The sequence below is a fragment of the Trametes versicolor genome, assembly GCF_000271585.1.
Source record: "Trametes versicolor FP-101664 SS1 unplaced genomic scaffold TRAVEscaffold_1, whole genome shotgun sequence".
NCBI classification, from domain to species: domain Eukaryota; kingdom Fungi; phylum Basidiomycota; class Agaricomycetes; order Polyporales; family Polyporaceae; genus Trametes; species Trametes versicolor.
Window position 1 is genome coordinate 1,234,655 of NW_007360321.1, and position 23,358 is coordinate 1,258,012.

Genomic DNA, 23,358 nt, shown 5'->3' on the forward strand with positions numbered 1-23,358 from the left:
CTCAGGGTCGCGCGTTACGTGATGGTCATGTGCGTGTGACGGACCGCGAACGTCCGCCATATGCGCAGTCCGAGCGCGTCACCAGCGTTAGCTACAGCTCCGACCGGGACCACGCACTTTTGAGGCTCTCGGTATTCGCCCATCTCTGCTCTCTACCACATCGCACTAACCATGGCGCCACGCAAGGTGAGTTGCACTCGCTTACTCGAACTGTACCTCCTCGGGTGCCAATGAGGATGCTGTCCCAGAAGACAGGCACAGCCGCGAAAACAGCCCGACCCGCCAAAGCTGCAGCCAAACCTCGTGGTCAGTTCATCCATAACATTCTAGGGGAAATAAGATTAAGGGCCGACTCACACGTTTGATATACATAGGTGGTGCAGCTAAGAAGGGAAAAGCGGTGGCCGAAGTTGCTGAACCGATCGTGAACGAACACGCAGGGACACCTTTAGAACGTCTGGAGGGAGAGCCGTCGGCGGACATCAAAGTGCGTGTCTTATTCCTCAACCATGTATATGTGTCTTACTTACGCGATCTATATCACTGTAGGGTGACTTACAGCGCCTCCTAGATGAGACGTGCAAGAACAAGACCGCGAAAGACCTTGAGACGGACGAAGCAGTCATCCAAGGGCTCCGCAAAGTCCTGCTCTCCTGGCGGGACGTGCAATCTGAGGATAAACCGCAGAAGCTCGTCTACCTGTTGGACACCGCCCACGACCGCAAGCAGCTTCGCCTTGCCGCTCTCGACAAGGAGGACGCGAAGAAGGCCACCCTGCTTGACGTACATGCACGCAAGTACGGTTTCCACGTCGGCCTCGGAGAAATTGTTTTCCTCGAAGAAGGTTACGGGCTGCGTATGGGCGGTCCCCGTGGACAAAACCGGGGCGGGAGGTTCGGTGGGCGGTTCGGTGGCTTCTATCGAGGCTGCCACGGCTATGGAGGCATGGACTCGGGCTCCGAAATGGACTCAGAGTCTGAAGGGGGCTGGGGTGATCTATACTCGGACGCTGGTGGGGATGATGTAGAGATGGAGGAGGTCCACGAGACGAAGCTAACCCTCGAGAATCTGGTGGATTTGGAGGGCACGGTTTTAGCAGAAGCCGTCGAGCTCACTGCGGGAGCGGAGGTTATGCACGAGGACGTGAAAAAGAAGCTGAAGATACGCGGGCATACGAAGCAGAAGTTCAGCGCGACCAGTACGCTTTCTCTTCCAGCCAGTCTGAGTCGATTATGGCACTAACGGTGAACTGTTTGGACAGAATGCAGCACGCTTGAGCGCTGTAAGAGTTTATTTAGTTGCACTTATCCACCCAGACTGTTGGCTGACGTACTTTTCAAGGGTACCGTGGCAGGGCCCTGCTCGTCTGGCCAAAGAGTCGCCACTTCGATATCCTCCACGGCCCAAACGCCCTCACCCATGCTTGCTACGCACTCAAGAAATCTACTTCCGCTCAGCCCACAAGCGAAGCCCGGGATCTTGTCAACATGATCCTCTCGCGCACCGATGTGGTCCGAAGCTGGGCTGCCAGCACCTATATTTGCGAAGCAGCTGTGCTCTGGGGCGATGCCGATCTCTGGGTGCGCGCTGTGCGCGCGTGCGAGACTGACCGCGCCATCTCTGAGTTACGGCCTGACAACATCTTCGCCGCCGTCAGCGCATTCGGTTTCGACGCAATCAAGGAATGGTATGCACTTTCTTTGCCACTCTGTGGACATGGCCAGGTTTTTCTGAATGTATGCAGCGTCGAACGCGCCCTTGAGCAAGATAAGACACCCTTGATAACACTTCTCTTCCTCGATAACCTTGAAGCCAAGGCCTCTGGAGACGATGGCGCTTCATACGCGTTCGCTGAAGAATGGGCACCTGAATGGCGCCTCAAGGTCGTAAGTGCGATCAAGAATCCAAACACCTATGAAGCTGGGACCATCCTGGCCGCCAGCATGAAGGCAGGCGGCGCAAAGATTCTGGAGAAGACGTGCGCCTGGTTCATCATTGGGCTGTCCTCGGGATGCTGATCGTGCTCTTTCGCCAGGGTCATCCCCACGTTGAAGGCCACCGCCTCGCCCGCGTTCATGCTTGCCCTTGCCGAGCAGGTGCACGCAACTGACGGTATCACGCCCGGGGTCAAGAAGCGCATCGTGAAGGATGCGCTTGTGTTCGCGCTGTCGCAGGCAAAGATCTACGACACCATGGACGACGCGGCGACGCTCACGTTCGCCGAGGCCGCCCTCAAGGCGTGCCTGCAGACCGGGAACGAGGCCAGCGCCGCTGAACTCGCCCAACGCTTGGTCGACCTGTCGGGGCTGGACGAGGCCGCTGTGCGAAAGCGTTTCACAGGTGTATTGTTGCCGCTCGCTGGGGCGGTTCCGAAGCTCGTAGGCGATCACCCGAGCGCGAAGGTGCTGGCGGCGGTCAACCCAATCTGCGATACTGCAATCACCCAGTTTTGGCAGGGCTTGTCTGCCCCGGACGCAACCGTCAACAACAAAGATGTGAAAGCTTTCCTCGACACCACACGCATGAGTAGCATGACAGTCCCTGAGTACGTCCCACTCGCATAACTGATAGTGATGCACGCAAAGGCCGACTGACGCGACTGTATGCAGTATCATCGGGAAACTACTAATGCTTGACCTCAAGTCCTCCATCCTGGAGACCTTCATCAACGAGCTCAACAGCAGGCGCTCCGCGGGCACGCTGGACGGTATCGATAACGCGCTCCCCGCGCTCGTGCAGAAGTTCGCGCAGATCGTGTCTATCGACACGTCAAGCTTTATGTACTACAAATACCGCTTCCAGCCCCCAGTCGTGCAGTCCGTCGCATGCTGCATCCGCGCCGGCGTCCCCAACGCGGCACGCACGATCATCGACCGCGTCCTGAAGCAGTACCCCGCGGAATCGGACGACGTGTCGTTGGTAGTGGTCCTCGTCGCTTCCCGCCTCCCCGGCTGGCTCGCCGAGCTCAAGCGCACGCCGACGGACCCCGCGTACGCCGCGCTCTTCAGACGCCTCTACACGTTCTGGGTCGACACCATGATGGTCCCGCTGCGCGTGACCCCGGGGCTGGACGCGTCGGTGGCCGCGCTCGAGAAGCGCATCGCCGAGTGGGAGAAGGAGTGCGCGTGCGGGTCGTGCGACCGGATCCGCGGCATTGTGCAGGGATGGCGGGCGGAGTACGAGTTCGAGGATATCAGCGCGAAGGTGCGCTCGCACATGAAGCGGAGCATGAACACGTACTTCGACAAGCAGATCCACGCCAAGAATTCACCGTACGGGCATGGCTTCAAGGTATGTGTTGTTATTTCAGCCATGGTTTTTGAGGGGTGTTGCTCACGGGCTCGTGTAGGTCACGAAGTACACGGAGTTGCTCACTGCGTCACGATGGCGGACCTGGAAGGCGGAGGGGAATAGTTTCCTCAACGACCTCGCTGAGACGACGAGCGAAGGGGACATCAAGATCGTCTTGGGCAACGACTACGCGCGCATCATGCAGACCCTGCGTGGCACGGCAACTCCTGCTAATGCTCTCAAGCGGTCTGCAGACAGCGCACCAGTGGCATCGGGGTCCGGCTCAACCGCACCTCCGGCGGCGAAACGCAGGAAGGTCTAAACGAGTGTTTTGAGTCGGGCGCGAACAGCGCGCCGCGCGGTGTTCGATTTATTGGTAAAATATAGGGCATCTATCTAACATCTGTCTACGAGCAGGTACATCTATCATAGCCGCGATCTCCTTATTATGCAGTCTGTCCGCTGATTTCTCTCATTCCGAAAGCCACACCGAGCCTCGAGGATCACTGAACGACGACTGACACGATTATAGCCATCGCGGGATCGCACTCATTCCAGCGTCCTGGCTAGTCTGGACACTGGGTCCCGAAAATGCTATCTTTGGAGTATCCTATCATCGCGCACATGCAATGCAAACTCTTTCCACGTCTTCATCTGCAGTACTGATCACTCGCAACAGCATGCCTCGGCGGTGCGTGTCAGGACACACGTCGAAATTGTTGTGCCACTGAGAGATGCCGCAGTACGTCTAGCACAACTCCCTCGGAGGATTCATGAAGACCTCCATGCCCTAGTCCCTGGGCTTCACTGCATGTTGGACGAATGCAGCCCGAGTGTCCTATTCCGGTCCGTACAGTGGCAATATAAATGCTGCCATTGCCTGCACACCAACCTCGCCACTCGCATTCATCGCCTCGCCTCTCATTCAACCTCCCAGTCTAAATCGTTCTTTCCCTCGAACTTTCCACCTGACACTCCATACATCATGCTCGTCAAACTCGCTACCTTCCTCGCCGTCGTCACCCTCACGGCGGCTACACCGATGCCGCAGGCCAGCGGGACTCCGAAGTGCACCACCGGCACTCTCCAGTGCTGCACGGCCCTTCCGCTGGAGAATCCCAGCGCTTTCGGGATCGATGACCTCCCCGGTGACCTAATCGACTTCTCCAAAGAGAAGCGCAGTGGGGAGGATGGTCTCCTGTGCGACGCCGAAACCGGTGAAGGCCTTCCCTGGCAAGCTCTATTAATCTTCTACCCACGCACGGCTGCGTAGCTTACGCTCCTTTAAATTGCCAGTTTGTCGCAGCTGTTGTGTTGCGACGGCGATACCAATAGTAGGTCCTGTCCTTTACAGCTTTCTCGCACGGTACTGAGTACGCTTAATACCCCTAGCATTGGGCCTTGCGACCAAGGGCTGCAACCCCCCTATCTACGTCATGACTTGAGAGTCGTCCGTCTAGCCCAGATTTGTACATTATACGCGTTTGCGACTCCAGCTCTGCACCTTGCGGCTGCGCGCGGAGGGATGGACAACGTGGATGCAGGGTTCCGGCCGCGGAGGCTGTCACGGATGTCTTGCAGATTCTTCCGGTGTTGCACCCAGGATGTCGGCGTGTCTGAGTCAATATTTTCATGTTCGCGTGCGAGAATTATCGGACGAGTGATGGCCTACCTATGATAACGAATGTTGAGCGTTGAACGTTGGATGAGTTAAGGTGTCTAGCTCTGACGCGCACCACACGAGACGCGTTGCGCCCTCCCTCGGCCGCACGACCGTTACAACGCGTTTCCTGTTACGGAGCATCGGTGCATTCTGTTGATAAGACTGTGGTGAGTGACGAGCATCAGGACAATGACACCGAATGAGTTTATGTTTGCTGCATGCGCGCGATGATTACCCGAAGAATAGCGTACCCGGCACGTGGAAGCGAGAGCATCTCATTCCAGGATGACTATCATGTCTTCCAGTACTGACAGTGATCAGTACCTGCCTTCAGGTTGTAGGACACTGATGAGAGAATACCACGACCCAGATAGATTACGGGGGGGGGGGCATATGGCTCGCAGCTACGAGAAATGTGTCAGTACGGAGTGAAGGAAGCCGAGTGCGAAGACGAACACGAACCGACGGGCGCTTTCTCCCTAACGCGATCACACAAATCCTCCAGTGGAATAACTTGAATGAAGGCCGGTGTGCTCGCACATACGCAAATCCGGCCTACTCTGCTCTCAATGACGCACCAGAAAGCCATGGTCCGAGTCTAACACACTCTCCGGATGGCAGATATAAATCCCTCCGTTGCCTGTACGCCATCCTCAGCGAATACCATCGCCACTTTCACATACAGCTTCGCCTTTCCTCTCGCCTTCCAGCCCATATTGCTCTCTTCCTCCCACCAATCACACCGCCCACCACCTTTAGCCATGCTCGCCAAACTCGTCACCTTCGCCGCCCTCCTCGCCACTGTCACTGCTGCCACAGCGGTATCCCAGGCCAGCCCGACATCCCAGACCAGTCGGATGTCGCGGGCCAGCGGGGGAAAACCTACCAGGACGCCGCATGCCATCGGCGAACCGCAGATTAGCCCGACACCGGCGCAGGCCGGTGGGACCCCCGGGAAGTGCACCATCGGCAATCTCATGTGCTGCACGGATGTAGTTGATCCAAACGGCTTCGGTCTCTTGGGCATACTCGGTGCATTGCCAGTCGTCCCCACCCACAAGCTCAACGGGGCGATCGGCGTGGTGTGCAACCCCGTCACCGCTGACAGCGTTGGCTGGTACGCTCTGCCGTTCTGCTGAGCACGGGAGCCTATGTCGCTAATGCACCCTCGATTATGTAGCATTGCACAGCTGGCATGCTGCACTGGCGAGGACGCGGGTACGTGCTACTGCTCCCCTCAGTGAACTCGTGTGATCTTGACACCGGAACCCTTAGTACTCGGCGTGACGACCTTCGATTGTATCCCGGTTCCTCCCGAAGGGCCAGAGGTTACCAGCTTGCCTGCGTAGACGTCTCATACTTGTTGGTGACTCTGGCTCGTCTGAGCATCGCGATGAGGCTGAGAGGGGCGGGGAGGAGGAGCTGGGGGCGCCGTTGATGTTTTGCCAGGTTCCTCCAATCTTGTCTTGTTGTCGGCGTGTTTGATAAAGTCATGATCCCACACTGAATACATTGTTGCGCGCGAGGTGTTCCATTTTTCGAACGTCGACTGCTACATATGACGGTGGACTACATGGAATGTCTGACTGGCGGCACCACGCAGTGATCGGCCCCGTCGAGACAAAGGCGCCCGGCGTCTGTTCCGCATTCGTGTTCATGCCGCGTTGCGGCTTGCTTCACTCCACCACCATCAGTCTCTGTAAACGTTTTCGTTGGCCAGATTTTGTGCTGGTGTTTGGAAAAAGGACTTATACGTGGTGAGATGAGGGCCAACAGAGCTCATTCAGCTGCTTGTTTTCACAACAGCACGTAGGAGGCGTGTTCGACACCCACATGCAAGTCATTGGTGACCGCAGGTAAGCTTCAAATACCTTCTGCTCACATATAATCTCATCGCATCAGGAACATATCATAGTCACGGAACACGCTTGAGCTTTTCCAGCGTCTCGCCGTCGCCTCTATCCGAGAGTTGATCCACACCCGGCGGCACACGGCGGCGCAACATTCATAGCAGGCATTGCCTGGTATATTGCTCGCACATCGGCCTCTTGCATGGCATCGCACTCGCGTCCGGACTCGATATAGGATGCAAACGTCACCCAGTCATCTGGGGACCATACCCTCAAGGATCCACAGACATGCCGTTCCAGTTCAAGGCACTATGGATCCTCCCGCATGCGTTCACACTGCATGACGTGCTGGACCCAGCTACATATAACATTGTCAACACTTGTCAATCTTCGAACTTACTCCAGGAGACCCGCGATGATCGCAGCGCGCTTCTGTCGCAGGTGGCGGCGGCGACATCTCAGAGCACTGTTCTCTTCCGGCCGTCTCAGGCATACCAGCCAGACCAAACATTCGACGCCGTCCTGGCGATACCCGGCCGAGGGGACGGCGTACTTTCAACGTCTTCAAGGCCAGGCCCTGACGGGCAATAAACGTGAGTCAAAGAAAGAACCTCTTCGTGCATGACACTCGGCACTCACCTCGGACCTTTGCGACAGGAAAGTCGCTGCCAACAATCGCACGGCCGAGAGACGCTACGAGCACCCTCGTACGGCGACATTCACAGTAGGCCGATGAATGCTGGGGTGCTTGTAGATCCGCAGGTCCGTTCAGCTATATGGCATTTATGCAACGGAGGATCGTAAACTATCAAGGTGTTACAGTCTTCTCTTCCGTTCAGACGGCGGGATGGAGGTATAAAATCTCCTACGGTCGCCCCCCATCCTCAGCAAACACCGTCGCCACCAGCACACACATTCATTCCCGAGCCTCTCCAACCACTCAACCTGCACTTTCCTTTACCACCCAGTCCACCTCAACAGCCATGTTCGCCCAGCTCTTAATCTTTGTCTCCCTTCTCGCCACCTTCGTCGCTGCGACACCGGTGTCCACTTCCACGCCGGTAGCGACCGCGGCGCCGATCATGAGCGTTGTGCCGGTGTCTACTGCAACGCCGGTGTTTCCTGTAGCGCCGGTCCCGCTGGCCCCCGCGCCTCTCCAGTGCACCCAGGGCAGCCCCCAGTGCTGCCAGAGCATCAAGCATGTAACCCCAGCAAACACGACGGACCCGGGTTCCACGCTATTCGGCGTTTTTGAGGGTGACATCCTCCCTCAGGCTGGCATCAATTGCAACATGCTCCACGGCCTCGTGGCTCTTCTGGGCTCTCCGACCTGGTGAGCTGTTTTCTTTTTAAATGTGTACAGTGCTGCGACTAACACGCGTCCGACCCCACAGCGAGGCCCAGCTGGGTTGCTGTGTCACTGGGTCCATCATCGAGGGCATGGGTGCGCGGCGTCCGCTCTTCTTGGCTGTCGCGCTTGTGCTGACGACGCTGGGACTCATCTATAGACGGCGACGGCCTCGCCACTCAAGGCATCCAGTGTATTCCCTTTGCCCAGGGACAGAAGACCAACCCCTTCGGAGGGGCGGCCTGAATAGACTCTCATACCCATTTGTAACTCTCTTCGGCTCGTGCGGTGGTTCTGGAGAGATGGACGGAGGCGGTGGGAAGCGGATGTGGATGTGTTGTAGTGCTCTGTTGTGTTCGAGGTCGTCCTATAATATTTGCCGATTATTCTTGAGCTTGAGTACTCGCCGCGAGTACTGAGGGACGAGTTCCAGCCTCAGCCTGGGCAGCCTGCATGTTCCCGGGAAACTCGGAGCCCCACCACGTGTGAGACCGACGCGTCAAAATTTGGTGCGGGGCGCGTCGGAGCGGGCGCTTCGTCGTGCTCGCTGTTCCCCTCCCCTCCGCCATCATGTTCGCTGCCCGCAGACTCGCCGCCAACACCCCCTCCGCCGCCGCGCGCCTCTACTCTACCGCGCCCCCAGTAAAGCCATCTGTCAAGCTCATCGCCGAGCTCCGCAAGGTCACCGACGGCGTCTCTCTCACCAAGGCCCGTGAGGCGCTCGCTGCCAGCAATAACGACCTCCAGGCCGCGCTCAAATGGCTCGACACCGACCGCGCGGCGACGGGGGCAGCCAGGGTGGCGAAGCTCGCTGATCGCCATGCGGGTGAAGGTCTTGTTGGTGTGCAGGTGCTCTCGCCGGGAGCCCGTCCAGGCGCCGCGGGCGCGGTGCGTGCGGCGATGGTCGAGCTGAACTGCGAGACGGACTTCGTCGCGCGGAACGAGCTCTTCGGGAAGCTTCTCGCCGACATTGCGCACACCGCCGCATTCCTTGCTGAGCCCGCGCAGGGCTCGCGGCTCATTCAATCGGTCTCGTGCGACCTGCTGAACGAGGCCCCGCTGCTCGACCACCTCAACCCCCAAGCATCGTCCGCGTCGCACGCTACCGTCGCCAGCGCCGTGCGCGACCTCGTCACGAAGGTCGGAGAGAAGATCACCTTGCGGCGCGCGGCCGCCGTCGCGCGCGACCCGTTCCCCGCGCAGCAGCGCCACCTCGGCCTGCGCGTGTTCCCGTTCCTCCACGGGTCTGTGGCGCTCCCGACGAACGGCACCAAGGGCACGCTCGCGCTGCTTGCGCTCAAGTCGCCGCAGCTGCCCGAGCTGGTCACGTCGGAGGAGTTCCAGAAGAGGCTCGCGGCGCTGCAGCGCTCGCTCGGCCGCACGATCGTTGGCTTCCCGACGAGGGGGGTCCGCGCGCTGAACGGCGAGCGAGACCCGGATGCGTTGTACTCGCAGCCGACGGACATGTTCATGGACAAGCAGGGGAGCAACATCGAGGAGGAGCTGCGGTTCTGGGCGCAGAAGCATGGGTTGGCTGGTAAGGGGGCGGAAGATGGCGGGATCGAGGTGCTGGAGTTTGAGAAGTGGTCCGTTGGGGAGGTGTTGGAGGGCAACTAGACCGTTCGATCACACCGGTATGTTCTGGTTACCGACACATTGAGCCCCTCCGTTCAGAAGGCGTTCACCCTTTTCGACACGACGACCTCTAGATGCATCTACATATATCACTCAAGTATAATCCGCCATGTATAATACCTGCCCATCACCATCTCACAACTCAGTATGTAATACCTCACGAACAGCAAACGGCGGGACTCAAAAGACGAGCCATCTGGACGGGTAAAGGTGCGTCATAACTCTCCTAAGACTATGAAGTCGTTGTAGTTTCAAGAATGATACATCATCTCTAGCTCTAGTACTTATCCTCACATGATTTCACAGACAGAACCGTACCTCCTGGGATCTTCTGGTAGCCCTTCGTTGCTCACCGTCCAAAGCTACCAAGGCGCGACGCTAGGGGGCCAGCCCCCAATGATCTCCACGCGTCCTGGTGTAATGCACGTTATGTGCCACAATGCACTCGAGGAGCAACTGGTCGGCCTCAGCGTAAGCAGGGTGAGCGTAGTGGGTACCCTGGGCGGCCATTAGCTTGAATTGAGGATGGCGGGAGAGGCACTGGCCTATCGCGCATAGCATCTCTCGACGCCGTCCTTCACACGAAGAACCGCGGGAGAAAGAGACCATGCGATGACCTTTGCACCCCCCAATAACTGGGCGTATGGCCAGTACTGTCCTCGAAGTGGACTCACAGAGCATCCGTGAAGGTGAGCCCGAGTTCTCGTGTGCATACCGGCTCTCGGACTGCCTTATGGCATCAGTCCCCGGGCCCCGTGTATCGCGTTGTCCATACGTTCCATTTGATTTCTAGATCACGAGTCGATGTCTCCGTGTTGCTATCGTCCCGTCAAAGCAACAGGGGTGACATGCTTCTATGCGTCGGCAACACTACCGCCGCACCCGCACAGAAGGACACCTATGGGTAGCTTGTCGTCGCGCAGCGTCCACAAAGGTGTCGCATCCCCCCGTACTTGGCAGTAATCTCTACCACATCCACTCGGCGGCGGGGTGGAGGTGCGGCACGAAGTTCTATACATGCAGGGCCTTGGGCGTTCGGAACATCTCCGAGTCGTTGCCTAGTGAGTCGGTGGTGAACTGCAGTGGCACTGAAACTACCCTTTCAAGGTAACGTGAAATGCCGGTCAAGACCCCTGGGAAGCGACCGCTCAGATGACAGACGTTTCACAGGGCGTTTTGGACAGTCCATACATCGAGGTGGGTTAAATACATCCTGAGCCCGAATGAGGAACTCCTGCTGATGCTTATGGTGCATAGATCGGCAAAGAAGCTACTTTTGTAGCTCTACCGCGCAGCGCGGCGCGGCGATTAGTAGCGTTCAAGACTTGACCCAATGACCCTTCAAAGAACGAGAAGTTGCTTCTCTCCCTTGTCCGTGTGGGTCGTGGCTCCAATCTGACCTCAGCGACGCTCCCATGCGTGAAGAGCTAGGGCACGAAAGCTTCCTTCTGTAGGCGCCGGCCAAACTGCGCGCGGTCTATAAGGACTCCATGGTCTGTATTGGCATTCCCACCATTATTCCCCCACAGCCATGATCGACTCAGCGCTCGTCCCCGACTTATGGACAGGCGTCGCCATCTTTGCCGTTCTATACCTCGTGAAATGGCGCCTTGACCCGGTAAGCACTCCTCTCATGACACGCAAATACTGCACGCAGTTGACGCAGACTCGGACTCTAGTTGTATCACATCCCGACGGTGGGAGGCACCTCCCTCCCGCTCCTCTCCTACATAGGGGCACGCAAGTTCGTGCACCGAGGCAAGGATGTCATTCAGGAAGGTTATCGTAAGGTATGTCATACCTTCCTCGTACGACTGGTGCTCGGTGACACAAAGCCCATCTTGTGCAGCATCACGGCAGGGCCTTCAAGGTCCCTATGATGGATAAGTGGAAGGTGTTTGTCTCGGGCCCAGAGTTGTTAGACGACATCAGGCGCAGACCGGACGACGAGGTATCGCTTACGGAGAGCGTCGAGGCTGTGAGATTTCGCATGCTCTGATCACCGTTGTCCGTGCTTGACGTGAAGAAACAGGATTTACAGATCAGGAACATCGTTGATCGTGAAGTGGTCGATAATCCGTACCATATCGACATAATCAAGGAGAAGCTCACGCGAAGCCTCCCCGCGGTCTTGCCACACGTCGTCGACGAACTGCGACTGGCAGTGCCAGAGCATGTCCCGGCCGTCTCGGGAGGTAAGTTTCCCACAGCCTCTTCAACGAATAATGCCATTCAGAGTAAATTCGCGCTTAGAGTGGACAGAGGTCAACGTACTAGGCGCTTTCCGACAGATCGTAGCCCGTGCAAGCAATCGCGTCTTCGTCGGTGAACCACTTTGTGTGTATACATGACCTTCACACCTAACGCGTCTAACGATGTTTACCCTACAGGTCGTAATGAAGAATTTTTGGCTCTTATGATTAGATTCGCTGTCGACCTCTGGAAAGACCGAGCCAGGCTCGGCTGGTTCCCGCAATTCCTGAAACCGTGAGCGCGTTCGATATAGCCAACACCCTGTTTTGTTTGCTAATCCGTAAATAACAGATACCTTAGCATGAGCTACAGCTTGGCGAGGCGTTCGTTGCGTAGGAATAAGGAGATTCTGCAGCCGGTGATCGATGAGCGCAAAGTGATGATGGAGAAATGGGGGGACGACTGGACTGACAAACCTGTTTGTTGCCTGCAGCACCTGTATGGCGTTGACTAAAACTGCTCCGCAGAACGACATGTTGCAATGGTTCATAGAAGCCCAGGAGACGGAAGACCAGTACCAGAAGGTCGCTGACAAGATCGTGCTCACGAACTTCGCTGCGATTCACACTTCTTCAATAGTCTGTCGTTCACTTACCTGCCAGAAATGCACACTGATACTCGATCAGACCGGCAGTGTCTCCTTTTTGTGGCTCGCGGACCACCCCCAGTACATTGAGCCGATCCGTGACGAGATCGAAGAGGTTGTTTCTCGGAACGGCTGGACGAAGGCGGCCTTAGGCAAAATGTGGAAGCTTGACAGCCTTCTCAAGGAGTCTCAGCGCCGTCAGGGATTCAATCTGGGTACGCACACATTCTTTCTGCTTGCGGTCGAATCACCCGCACCGGCACTGAGCATACTTAGCTTCCTTGAGACGGAAGGTGATGAAGGATATCACGCTGTGCGACGGCACCGTCCTCCCGCGCGGCACGGATGTCGTTGCGGCGGCTTACGACATCCACCACAACGCCGCCAAGTACGAGGACCCGTACGTCTTCGACCCATTCCGCTTCTCGCGCATGCGCGCGGAGTCAGAGGAGGAGCGCGTCAAGAACCAGTTCGTTAACACATCTGTCGACTACATCCCATTCGGTCATGGTAAGCACGCGTGGTACGTCCTCGATGCAGCGATCAAGTGGCGCATCGATTTACTGATCATCCCAATTTAATTATGAAGCCCGGGACGCTTCTTCGCGGCGAACGAACTGAAGGCACTGCTCGCATACCTTATCCTCAACTACGACTTCAAAATGGGTGGCGATGGCCATGCTGGGCCTCTGACGTACCAAGGCTTGCTAGTCATTCCTCCTGCGAATCCAATGGTGAAGTTCAGGAAGCGCGAGCCGACCCATCACGGTCCCACAGCTCAGCTTGTAATACCTCGCGACTAGCAGATGGCGAAGATGTGGCAAGCAAGTGTTTGTCCAGGAAACTGTATTATAGTGTCCAAACGGCTTTCAAATTATCCCAGTAACAAAAATTTAAATGGCACCAGCCCTTGGATTGGCATCACCGGACTCTCAGTATGCATCCTCGTACGCTTTCACAGGCAGAACCGCGCCTCCTGGGACGTCCCGGTAGCCCTTGTTTGCCCTATTAGCGCGTACCATAAGCACTACCACTAAAATCAGCAGCACGATCACGCCCGCGAGCATCCCGATGATGACAGTCGAGTCTCGCAACAGGTCGTCCACGCGCTTGCTGTCGGCCTTGCTGCCAGCGTTGCTACTGCCAGTGTCATCTTCCGCGAGCGCACCAGCGACGAGCTGCTGGGAGGCGGCCCCTTGCGGGCTCGTCGTCTGCTGGTAGACCGGAGGCGAGGTGGGAGTCGCGGAGGACTCGGACGTGCCCCACTCGCCCAAATGCGGCGCCGCGCCGGAGGGGAGGGGTGCGTACGTCTGCTTGTCGTCGGCCGAGGACACGCTGATGACCGGAGTGCTGCCGGTCCACGCGTACTGCGTTGTCGTCGGGGTTACTCCGCGCGTCGAGGTAAAGTACGCGTTGTGCGCGACAATGCGCTCGAGCAGCAGCTTGTCTGTCTCGGCCCAGGCAGCATCGGCGTCGGTAATCTATACTCTTGTCAGAGAGCGAGTGATTCATGATACAATAGATACTGACGCTCAGGAGCTGCATATATGCGGGGCCCTCGCTCGGATTTGTGTCCCACCCGAGGTCGAATAGCGAGTACACGTTACGCAGGAACGTATCTCCGAGGAGCCAGTCTGAACGGTAATATATCAGTGAGTGTTATGCTGTGTGCGGCCAATGACGCTAACCTGGACCACTCGAGCCGTCACTCTCATCGGCGTGTGAAATCGCGCCCGTACAATAGAAGGTTCCATTGGGTGTCGTGTTCACAGTGACCATGTCGATGGGATGGACGGGATACTGTTGGCCTCTGCGAAGACATATCAGCACGAAAACACTAGAGAGCAGCATGAGTTGAATAGCGCACCCGAACACGAAACTGATGTTCAGCTTCGTGTCACAAGGAATGACATATCCGAACCCATTCGAACCATCCGCGTTGTCGGTTGGTATCGCACCTGCGACATCCTTGAATATGGTGTCGACATAGTATTGCGGGCCGCGTGCTGCGTACAATAGTTGACGTTTCATAAGTAGGGTCGTGATTATTGAGGGCTCTCAGGAGATACGACCTCTCAGCGGAGGTGGGACGTACCGTAACTACTTCCGGTATCAATCGCGGCAATCGTAGCATTCCCAGGAATGTCGTGGTGAAATTCACTAGCGTATGCCTCGCTCGCCTCCGAATGACCATCGAGTAGCATCCCATTGACGTAAACCCCATCGAGTAGAGTCGTCCATGTGCCATTTCCCAGTGTCTCGAGACGGGGCGCAGACGTGATTGCAGATAGCTCAGTAACAAGCTCCGCTGTAATAAGAGTCAGTCTTGATCGCAAGACGACAGGCGCATGCGCGACGTACATATCGTGAACACGCCGCCGGGGTTGACCCCAAGCTCTGGACGTGACAGCAAGAAAGTGAAGTAGTTGGGCTGATCCTCCAGTGAGGACAGAATCTGCAAGCCGTGTAAGCTTCCTACTACAATATACTTCACTAAGAAGCGACTGCTAACGTTATGAGCTATGGGTCTTCCATTTTCTGCGAATGGTGTGCCATTGGATAGCAGTTCATGAGTTGTCGAGATGGAAACTCTATGGAAAGCGGGTCGACATAAGTGATGCTACGCCTTTGAAAAAGCCCCGAATATACCTCGATAATCCCAAGATGCCTTGAAACCAGTCGGGTGATGGTGAGCCCTTAGGCGAGAGCACTGTGAAGTGGGCGAGAATTATGGGAACCCGATAAGTGGCTGTAGATACACCTTGGCTCACTGATCGCCTGGTTCGAGGCTGCATATGGCCCTAGAGTGATATTAGCAAGCACAAGTTGTCCAGAAGACACCGTCCCATCGCTATCGCCCCGCACATCAGCCTGACGCGTCCGAAATGAGAAAACCCAATACGCGTACGCACGCATAAGTGGCACTGTTGTTCTTGCCCGTGTAGATCATATCGGGTGGCGTAATGCCTTGTATAACGGGGTCGATCCATGTGTCAGGACTTCCAGTGTCACAAAGGACCTGTACGTGGCGTCAGCTATAAGCACTCCACAAATCGGGGAAACGCGCACTTGGAAAGGAACCCCATTCACAGTGAGGGTCACTGTGTATTGTTGATCATAGATGTGCGTGAACCCAAAGCCTTCGTCTCCACCCGCATGCGCAACGGAGTACGGATGCGGATTTTGCTGGCGAGATGAAATAGGGAGCCGCAGTGCGCTGATTAGGGATGCGGAAGAGATAAGAAGCGATAGTAAAGGCCGAAGCAGCATCGTAAAATTGTGAAGACGTCTCCCGGTCTTAGAGGAAATAAACGAAAGAGACAGCAGAGGAAGGGTAGACGAAAACGTCCCCTCGCGAGGCTTTATATTTACCTGCTGCATCCTTGAAGAATCCCTGGGAGCTTTTCTGAGCACATCGCACCCCTTCGAAACCAATTCGCTAGGCAACCTTGGCGTGCTGTCTTGCCTAATTTAGGTGAGGCAGTGTGCCTTCCTTAACCGTGACACCTCCGAGGGGCATACACTTCCGAGAACCGCGTAGTGGCGCGAGACCGTCCTACCGGAACGCGTCGCTCGAGTCTAGTAAGTATCTGAATCTGGCTGTTCAGTGAGCTGTCGCTCAGCGTTGGTGTCAAAGGCCACAATATTCTTGTCACTCACGTAGTCTGGCTCCAATATTTCCAGAGCATATCAACTGTTGCCCAGAGTGGCCTTAGGCGGATGAGGAACTGGACGAGTCTCGCCATCTGTCCGGACAGCCCCAGCGGGTGCCTGCGGAAAGAGTGAGAGTATTTCCTGAGCCTTGTGTATGCGCTCCCCGCAACCGGCGAGTAGTGGATCAGAGAGAACAAGGGTTCGTAGCATTGTTCGCATGCACTAGCATGCGCCAAGAAGGGTAACTAGACAAACAGTGGTGTGCAGTTGGCAGGACTCAAGCAGCAAACCCCAAACCGCCGCACGCTGACGACTATTTCGGTGGCAGTGCACTACAGCCGCCACATCTGCCCTGCCATATATGGTCTTGGCAGATCACGCTGATGGTGAAATGCGCCTTCGGAGGGTCCACGCAACCCTACCCTCCCCGAACATGAGTGATGCGATGTCATATTTGTTAATTACGGCGGATGCGGGATTTTCGATGAGACCTCTCCGAGACACGAGGAGCTACAACACTGGCAGTGTCATGTCCAACTGCGACACGATATCCGGGGTGTAAGTAACTTCCCTTGCGTGGCGAAATGGGACTTGAACTCGGACATTGTCTCATCCAAAGTATCGCCATGAATCAGCGCGATGCTGGTCAGCAGCATATCCGGCTTCAAGTTGGGCAATCTATGCAAAACGCCTCGCTACCATGGCGTTCCGAATGGGCGGCGGTGTGAATAAAGTAATCATCAATATACGGACCCCTTATAACGTTATAAGCTACAGAAGTGCATGCAGGGTAACAAGAGGTGTCGTAAAGAGGGGCAGGGGGGCGCGGCATGTGCGGGTCTACTCAGAGTAAGTACTCATAAACGACTTCGGCGGACCACCCGTCGCACCGAGCGCCCGGTATCCCTTATTCGCCCGGCTGGCACGAACAGCGAGTGCGACGACAGCGACTAGAAGAAGTAGAGCTGCCGCCAACAGCCCAATTATGATGTACGTGTTCCGGGTGAGGCCGCTGAGGTCGACATGGCCGGATCCGGAGTCGCCGACAACGGCGTTCTCGGCTACCGCACCGCTTAAGGTATTCGGCGAGACTGACTCGGAAACGAAAGTGTACGATGAGGCGACAGCGGCGGCCGACGCGGAAGGGCGCGGTGAAAACGTCTGCTTGTCGTCCGCAGAGGTGAGGGCAGGGGCGGAAGTGGGGCCCGCGTACGCGCGCTGCGTTGTCGTCGGGGTGACGCCATATGTCGAGGTGAAGTAGCTCTCGTAGGCGACTAGGCGCTTGAGCATTAATGCATCGGTCTCCGCCCATGCAGCGTCGGCATCCGTGATCTACGTGCTTGCTGAGCACGGAACACCGCAATAAAAAAAGGGAGAGCACGTACACTCAGCAGTTGCATGTAGGGAAACCCGGCGTTCGGGTTCGACATATTCCCATAGTCGTAGAGCGAGTACACGTTGCGCATAAACGTGTCACCGATGAGCCAGTCTAAAGGTGGCAATATGATATGAGACCGCCGCGCGATATAGCAAGCTTCCTGCTGCGACCCACCACTCGCGAGATCCACTGGATCCAGGTTCATGCTAAGAGCGCTCAAGCATACCATGAGACCGTTCGCCGTCTGGTTGACGATCACGGCATCGAGAGGATGGATAGGGAATGGCTGGCCGCTGTCCTACATGTCAGTTGCGACCTCGGAGTTATAGCTAAAATAGTGGAAACATACCCGAAGTGAAGTGTAAGATTCAACTTAGTGTCACAGGGAATGATGTACGCTGGACCAGCACCAGCTGTATCATTGGTAAGGATGGCGCCGGGAATGTTCTTGTACGCAGCGTCGACGTATGCTGGCGGTCCCATAACTGTCGTGAAGGTCGCCATAATCAGCACTGTTCCCATGGGGAAGCAAGGCCAGGTATACTAACTGAAGCTAGAACCAGAGTCGACCACGGCGATGGTTTTGCCCGGGGGAAGCCCACCGCGGAATTGGGTTGCGTATGATATCAACCCCGAATGGCCGTCCATGAATTGACCGTTGATAGTCATACCGTCCATGTGAGTCTCCCATCCTTGGTCTATGACCGGGATCATGTGTGGCGCAGAGGTGATGGACGCGTACTCGGTGATAAGTTCGGCTGGCAGCAGCGTATTAGCGATGCAGCTTCGCTTAGACAGAGAAGCAATGCTGACAGACTGTGAAAGTACCGCCATTAGTCACCCCCAGCTCGTCCCGGTCCATGAGGAACGTGAAATAGTTGTGCTCTTCCTGGGTTTGGGCAAAAACCTGGGTGTCGCAAGACGATCAGCATCATGACTTCGAACGTCGACTTCAACTTAGAAGGCTTACGTTCACTAGCAAGGGGAGGCTATTCGCGGCGTAAGAAGAGTTATACAAGGCGGTGAAAATGGTCGACGATTTAATCCTGTACAAAGCTCCGTGTCAGATGTGCGCAAAGTAGGGCTGTGCAGCACTCACATTGACAGCCCAATCAGCCCGCTGATCATATCGGGAGAAGGAGCGACATTCTGCACGACACCTGAATACGGCACTGATCAGCACATGCGCAGCGAATAGATCTGCAGCCGACGTACGGATGGCCTGATTGTTCACTGTGTAAGGCCCAAGAGTAACATTTGCGAGCATCACCATACCTGGAGCCTCGGTTCCGTCCCTAGATAGACTATATCAGCAAACATCTAGGCTTCCAATCGCACGTTCGGCACTTACGCATACGCAGTGGACGTGTTAAAGCCCGAGTAAAACATGTCCGGCGGCGTGATGGCTGGCCCCACGGATACATCGATCCACGTATCCGAACTACCTGTGTCAAGAATGCACTGTTGGATAGATGTTCAGGGAATAGCTCATATGACGATGATGGCCGTTTGGACTCGCCTGGAAAGGTACCCCGTTGACCCATAGCGTCGCGGTATAAGCATCGTTCGCCGCGTGCGAGAACCCAAAACTCTTATCGCCGGCCGTCAAGACAGACACTGGGTGGTCAGAGTCTGCCCGGGGAACACGCCCTGTGACTGGGACCCTCCGGCTGGAGACATGTGAGGCAAGAAGTGGGATGAATGGGAGAAGGAAGTTCGTGAAACGCATCTCTGCACTCGAACGCGAGTATAGCAGAGGCGTGATCCAGCAAGAAAACCGTGGCGCCGGAGAAGAAAGAGAGGATAAATGGCGAAGTTAAACGGCGCAACATCGACTTTTATATGAGAGAAGGACGGGCGAAAAAAGCAGGTCCCCGTCACAGCATCAGCCGCACTTGTCCGTGGGCTGTTTGAAAAAGGGGTCTAGCGTTGACAGATGCCCGAAACTGTTCGATGGTACAACAAACAGCGGTCACCCCGGGAATCCTTGGTTGCCGCAGAAATTATTAGCGGCATCACCGAACGCACTGGCCCTTGACACTGTCGTCTAGATGTACCGCATGTAGTGCCCGGGCCCCTGACCGAGGGAGTCAGTTGGATGTATTCATGCGTATGGATGATAAGGGTATACCTTCGGATGCGGTCAGCGCTGGTAATGCCTGATGTACATGTTATCTCAAGCAGGCGGCTGCACTTGCTGACCCGAGGTGAGGAAGAGAGTAGCAGCGTCAAGCGGTGCCAGTTGGGTATTCGCTGAAGGATCAGATTGCTGAAGCTGATAGCTGCCGAGTGAGCGGGTCTACATATGTGTGCTGAAGGGAAGTGCCGAAACATCGGACGTTAAGTCGATGGCCCGGCAATGTAAATTCCACGAGCGACGGGGCGATACAGTCGTCTTGGACGGCGGCGGGTAGGCTATATTTGAATTTCAACAAATGTTCTTGGGATGCACTCGAAGCGGGGCTGCGTACGCATACAACAGCGTGGCTGTGGCCGTAGCGCTCCTGTAGTAAAGACGAAGTCGATTTTCAGCCAATTCGAACGTCTTAGTAGTGTCTGTATGACGCAGAGCTTCCCCCATTTCTAAGCTCCCCAGAGGCATGGCATGCACGGGCCTCAGGCCCGATGCAGTTGGTCCTTGCACGGTGTAGTTCCCCGGCGTGCAACGTCCAGGTATGGATGCACGCCGGCGATTCACAGACATAGTCTGCCGGCTTACCGCTCAACAAGAATAACATGGCAGCGTGGGCTACCGATGTCCAAACGTTGCTTCATCCGACACTGAGCAAGGCGGTTTTGCGCGGTGAGAGGGCGACAACTTTGTTTGATTTTATGGCCTTCGGCGACTGTATAAGCCCGCGCCAAGTCATGTAGTAGCAACGCTTTTGCGAGCGGCACGGCATGACAGCGCTGTAGATGAGAATAAGCTCATTACGCATGCATTGAAGATTGTAGTAATGAACGCTAAAAATTATGCGACGCCCGCCACCCCGAAGTTTAAGCCACTGGAGCATATACGCGCCTAGGGATGTTGACCACCGCGATGAAACTCTATTCCACCTTCTCGCTACGTCGTCCGATGGGAGACTGGCCAAGTGCAAGTTCTCGCCATGACGAAAATAGCCGTGAAGGCGGGATGGCTGAGCGGGGAACGGGTGCATTATGCACCGTTTAGCAGTAGTCGACAGCAGGGTATTCAATCCAGGTAAAGCCCAATCATGGCGAAGCAAGACGACAAGCAGAGCAAAGAGGCGGCGAGGAGAGATGGTGGTGGGAGGGAAGGAAGGGGCCGTGACGGAAAGGGCGGGAAGAGAACGTGACAAACGAACGCAAGGGGAAGGGCGCCTGCCACGGACGAAGGCTCCGTCCAAAGCTCAAAGCTTCAGCTCTCCGTCCGGGCTGAGCCCTCTGGTAATATTCGTCTCCTCGCCCTCTTCACCTGCTGTCTGCCCACCAAGATACCCGTCTCACCCCCCGCCATCCCTGCCGCCGCCGCCACCACCATGAACGGCACGCAGACCGCGAGACACGGCAGACCTGCCCCCGCGGGACCCACTCCTCCAGCACCCGCCGCCGCACCACCCGTACCGCCAAATACGGCACACACCCAGCCTGGGACGCGTCCACCCAACGGGGCGCCCGCGAATGGCACACATCCGCCCCCGCAGAAGGGCAAGAAGAAGGCCCCAGACCAGCCTGTGGACCCCACGCAGATGTACGAGACGCTGAAGAACCGCATCGCGGCGCTGGAGGAGGAGGAGGTGCACGAAGAGGAAGAGGAGAGGCGATTCAGTGCGTACAAGTCTATAGACGCATTCCGGGTGGCGAACTGACCTTCAGCAGCCGAGGAGGCACAGAAGTCCGTCTCCGGAATGACTGAGACGGCCATACATGCCAAATACATCGAGCTAGTGCGTTTCTACCTCACCTGTTCGTCGCGCGCACTATTCATATACCTCTGCTAGTTCGCGGAACTCAAACGACTGGAACGCGACCACGCAAAGGAGAAGCAAAAGCTGACCAAAGACAAGGATGCGGGTACGTTCGTACTCAGGAGTCCGTATTGACCACACAACTCAAGTTGAGCAGCCAAGGGTCAGTTAACGAAGGCGAACCAGACCAAGACCAAGATGGAGAACCTTGCCCGGGAGCTGCAGAAGGTGACCGCTAGCCCGTACACCCGCCCCGTTCCGCTTTTGACCGTTCTTGCAGGATAACAAGAAACTAAGGGTGGGTCGTCGCGCGGACCCCAAAATATTTGCTGTATCTTACGAGATCGTGCTCTACAGGAAGACAGCAAACGACTAGCCACATGCGTAGAGGAGGCGCAAGACGAGGTACGTCCCGGCCATTCCAACCCGTCCAAGCGACACATCCCAATATGTCCCCGCCGCCGCCCCACACAGATCATGCAGATGAAGAGCGACATGGCGAAACGTGCGGAGCGCGCGAAGGTGCAGGAGAGCAAGTACCGCGAGATGCCCGACATCGTCGTGCGCGTCGTGTGCAAGTACCGCGCCGAGCTCTACTTCAAGATCTCGCGCAAGACGAAACTCTCGCGCCTCTTCAACGCGTGGACGGACCGCATGGAGACAAACATGGGCGGTGGCGCGTCCGCCGCGGGAGCAAGCACCGTCAGCGCGGGTCCGGGCAAGAAGGGCAGCAGCCCGCAGCCGAACGGGATGGTGCGCTCGGACGCGGCAAGCACGAGCGGGTCGTCTCTCGCTGGCGCGAGCTCGATGCAGTTCATATTCTCGCACGGCGGGCGCACACTCGAGCCGGACCAGACGCCGGAGGAGGCAGGCATCGAGGATGGAGACGTCATCTTGGCTGTTGAGATGATGGACCTCACGGAGGGGTCCGGCACGGAGGAGCTGGACGACGGCCCTCAGCCTGTGCGACAGAAGCTCAAGAAGGAGTGGGTGGAGAACCCAACAGAGTGAGTACTCTCTCCCATTGCGACCAGTGGGATATGCTGAACGTCCGAGCAGAGCACGGAAGACTCTCCAGAGCATATTCGACGAAGTGTGCGTACATGCGCCACATTTACGTCGCTTTACCCTGCTGACCACGCATTCGCACCACGCCAGTGTGCGCGAGCGCTTGAAGGAGGTTCTCCGACAGTATAAGCTGCGAGAAAGCCACTTTGAGTGCGTCGTGCGATCGAAGGAGCTCGAGGTCCTCTTGTCCCGCGCGCGAGCAGCGGAGCAGAAACAGCTCGCAGACGCTGAGAAGGCGCGAGCCGACAAAACGGACGATGAGGTACGCACACGTCCCTCAACGCTATGTCTCTTAATGTTATTCACGCTCTGCGATGCTCCACAGATAAAGGCTCTACGTAAAGAGCTGGACGAGGCGACAGAGCAGCAGACAATCCTCATCAACAAGCTCCTATCGTGTTGTCACGAAGTACGTTTCCCCCCTCCGCGCGACCTGCACACCCCCTGACCGGTATGTTTCCCGCGACAGCCCGACAGCGAGCGAACACGACAATTCCTACAATCCCTACACGGCGCGCTACACAGCAAAGACATACACAAGTCTGTGCCTGTGGACGGGGACAAGGGGAATAATCGGCGGGCGGAAGGCTCGTGACAGTGAACGTGGCGGGTGTGTGTTGGACGGGCTATTCTATACGTGTACCGTCCCTTGCATGCTCATCGAAGTTCACCGTTCTGTTTTCACCGCTCGGAGACATGC

The 23,358-nt window shown here is 56.6% G+C and overlaps 8 protein-coding genes across 8 annotated transcripts; 6 read left to right on the forward strand and 2 right to left on the reverse strand.

The window, feature by feature from the left end:
* Positions 1–171: 171 nt before the first annotated feature.
* On the forward strand, positions 172–3,757 carry TRAVEDRAFT_67989 (uncharacterized protein; the record flags this gene model as incomplete). The annotated part of the gene is made up of 10 exons (XM_008034517.1): positions 172–186; positions 249–306; positions 375–487; positions 550–1,198; positions 1,262–1,282; positions 1,342–1,687; positions 1,745–1,978; positions 2,036–2,545; positions 2,610–3,291; positions 3,350–3,757. The coding sequence occupies 10 exons, from the start codon at positions 172–174 to the stop codon at positions 3,611–3,613; spliced, it is 2,892 nt and encodes a 963-aa protein (XP_008032708.1). The 3' UTR covers positions 3,614–3,757.
* Positions 3,758–5,715: 1,958 nt separating this feature from the next.
* On the forward strand, positions 5,716–6,303 carry TRAVEDRAFT_16291 (uncharacterized protein; the record flags this gene model as incomplete). Its single annotated transcript, XM_008033537.1, has 3 exons — positions 5,716–6,071; positions 6,135–6,172; positions 6,230–6,303. The coding sequence occupies 3 exons, from the start codon at positions 5,716–5,718 to the stop codon at positions 6,301–6,303; spliced, it is 468 nt and encodes a 155-aa protein (XP_008031728.1).
* Positions 6,304–7,787: 1,484 nt separating this feature from the next.
* TRAVEDRAFT_41517 (uncharacterized protein) lies at positions 7,788–8,398 on the forward strand (the record flags this gene model as incomplete). The annotated part of the gene is made up of 3 exons (XM_008033917.1): positions 7,788–8,137; positions 8,199–8,248; positions 8,313–8,398. 3 exons carry the CDS (start codon positions 7,788–7,790, stop codon positions 8,396–8,398), a joined length of 486 nt encoding a protein of 161 aa, XP_008032108.1.
* A 311-nt stretch (positions 8,399–8,709) lies between these two features.
* Positions 8,710–9,949, forward strand: TRAVEDRAFT_138558 (uncharacterized protein). Its single transcript, XM_008034518.1, has one exon. The coding sequence runs from the start codon at positions 8,723–8,725 to the stop codon at positions 9,767–9,769; it is 1,047 nt and encodes a 348-aa protein (XP_008032709.1). The 5' UTR covers positions 8,710–8,722; the 3' UTR covers positions 9,770–9,949.
* A 1,369-nt stretch (positions 9,950–11,318) lies between these two features.
* On the forward strand, positions 11,319–13,429 carry TRAVEDRAFT_108811 (cytochrome P450; the record flags this gene model as incomplete). Its single annotated transcript, XM_008034519.1, has 11 exons — positions 11,319–11,405; positions 11,467–11,577; positions 11,637–11,765; positions 11,820–11,982; positions 12,041–12,124; positions 12,178–12,274; positions 12,332–12,458; positions 12,508–12,618; positions 12,667–12,841; positions 12,903–13,149; positions 13,216–13,429. 11 exons carry the CDS (start codon positions 11,319–11,321, stop codon positions 13,427–13,429), a joined length of 1,545 nt encoding a protein of 514 aa, XP_008032710.1.
* A 129-nt stretch (positions 13,430–13,558) lies between these two features.
* Positions 13,559–15,896, reverse strand: TRAVEDRAFT_16294 (acid protease; the record flags this gene model as incomplete). Its single annotated transcript, XM_008033538.1, has 11 exons — positions 13,559–14,107; positions 14,157–14,260; positions 14,315–14,436; positions 14,494–14,632; positions 14,722–14,934; positions 14,988–15,081; positions 15,139–15,217; positions 15,276–15,336; positions 15,398–15,477; positions 15,539–15,645; positions 15,696–15,896. The coding sequence occupies 11 exons, from the start codon at positions 15,894–15,896 to the stop codon at positions 13,559–13,561; spliced, it is 1,749 nt and encodes a 582-aa protein (XP_008031729.1).
* Positions 15,897–17,120: 1,224 nt separating this feature from the next.
* TRAVEDRAFT_16295 (acid protease) lies at positions 17,121–19,338 on the reverse strand (the record flags this gene model as incomplete). The annotated part of the gene is made up of 11 exons (XM_008033539.1): positions 17,121–17,612; positions 17,666–17,769; positions 17,833–17,951; positions 18,008–18,170; positions 18,207–18,416; positions 18,472–18,565; positions 18,629–18,704; positions 18,758–18,818; positions 18,874–18,953; positions 19,010–19,103; positions 19,275–19,338. The coding sequence occupies 11 exons, from the start codon at positions 19,336–19,338 to the stop codon at positions 17,121–17,123; spliced, it is 1,557 nt and encodes a 518-aa protein (XP_008031730.1).
* A 1,804-nt stretch (positions 19,339–21,142) lies between these two features.
* TRAVEDRAFT_25400 (uncharacterized protein) lies at positions 21,143–23,343 on the forward strand. The gene is made up of 11 exons (XM_008033611.1): positions 21,143–21,450; positions 21,502–21,569; positions 21,624–21,696; positions 21,748–21,818; positions 21,871–21,888; positions 21,948–21,995; positions 22,065–22,597; positions 22,650–22,685; positions 22,749–22,920; positions 22,984–23,067; positions 23,128–23,343. The coding sequence occupies exons 1-11, from the start codon at positions 21,162–21,164 to the stop codon at positions 23,251–23,253; spliced, it is 1,518 nt and encodes a 505-aa protein (XP_008031802.1). The 5' UTR covers positions 21,143–21,161; the 3' UTR covers positions 23,254–23,343.
* The last annotated feature ends 15 nt before the right edge of the window (positions 23,344–23,358 follow it).

Excerpts from the sequence above, each read along its gene's own strand:
- TRAVEDRAFT_25400 (XM_008033611.1), top strand. The coding sequence starts at position 21,162 with ATGAACGGCACGCAGACCGCGAGACACGGCAGACCTGCCCCCGCGGGA. Across the intron at positions 21,697-21,747 it reads GACCAAAGACAAGGATGCGG|CCAAGGGTCAGTTAACGAAG; the intron begins GTACGTTCGTAC and ends CAAGTTGAGCAG. Across the intron at positions 22,921-22,983 it reads CCGACAAAACGGACGATGAG|ATAAAGGCTCTACGTAAAGA; the intron begins GTACGCACACGT and ends GATGCTCCACAG.
- TRAVEDRAFT_138558 (XM_008034518.1), top strand. The coding sequence starts at position 8,723 with ATGTTCGCTGCCCGCAGACTCGCCGCCAACACCCCCTCCGCCGCCGCG.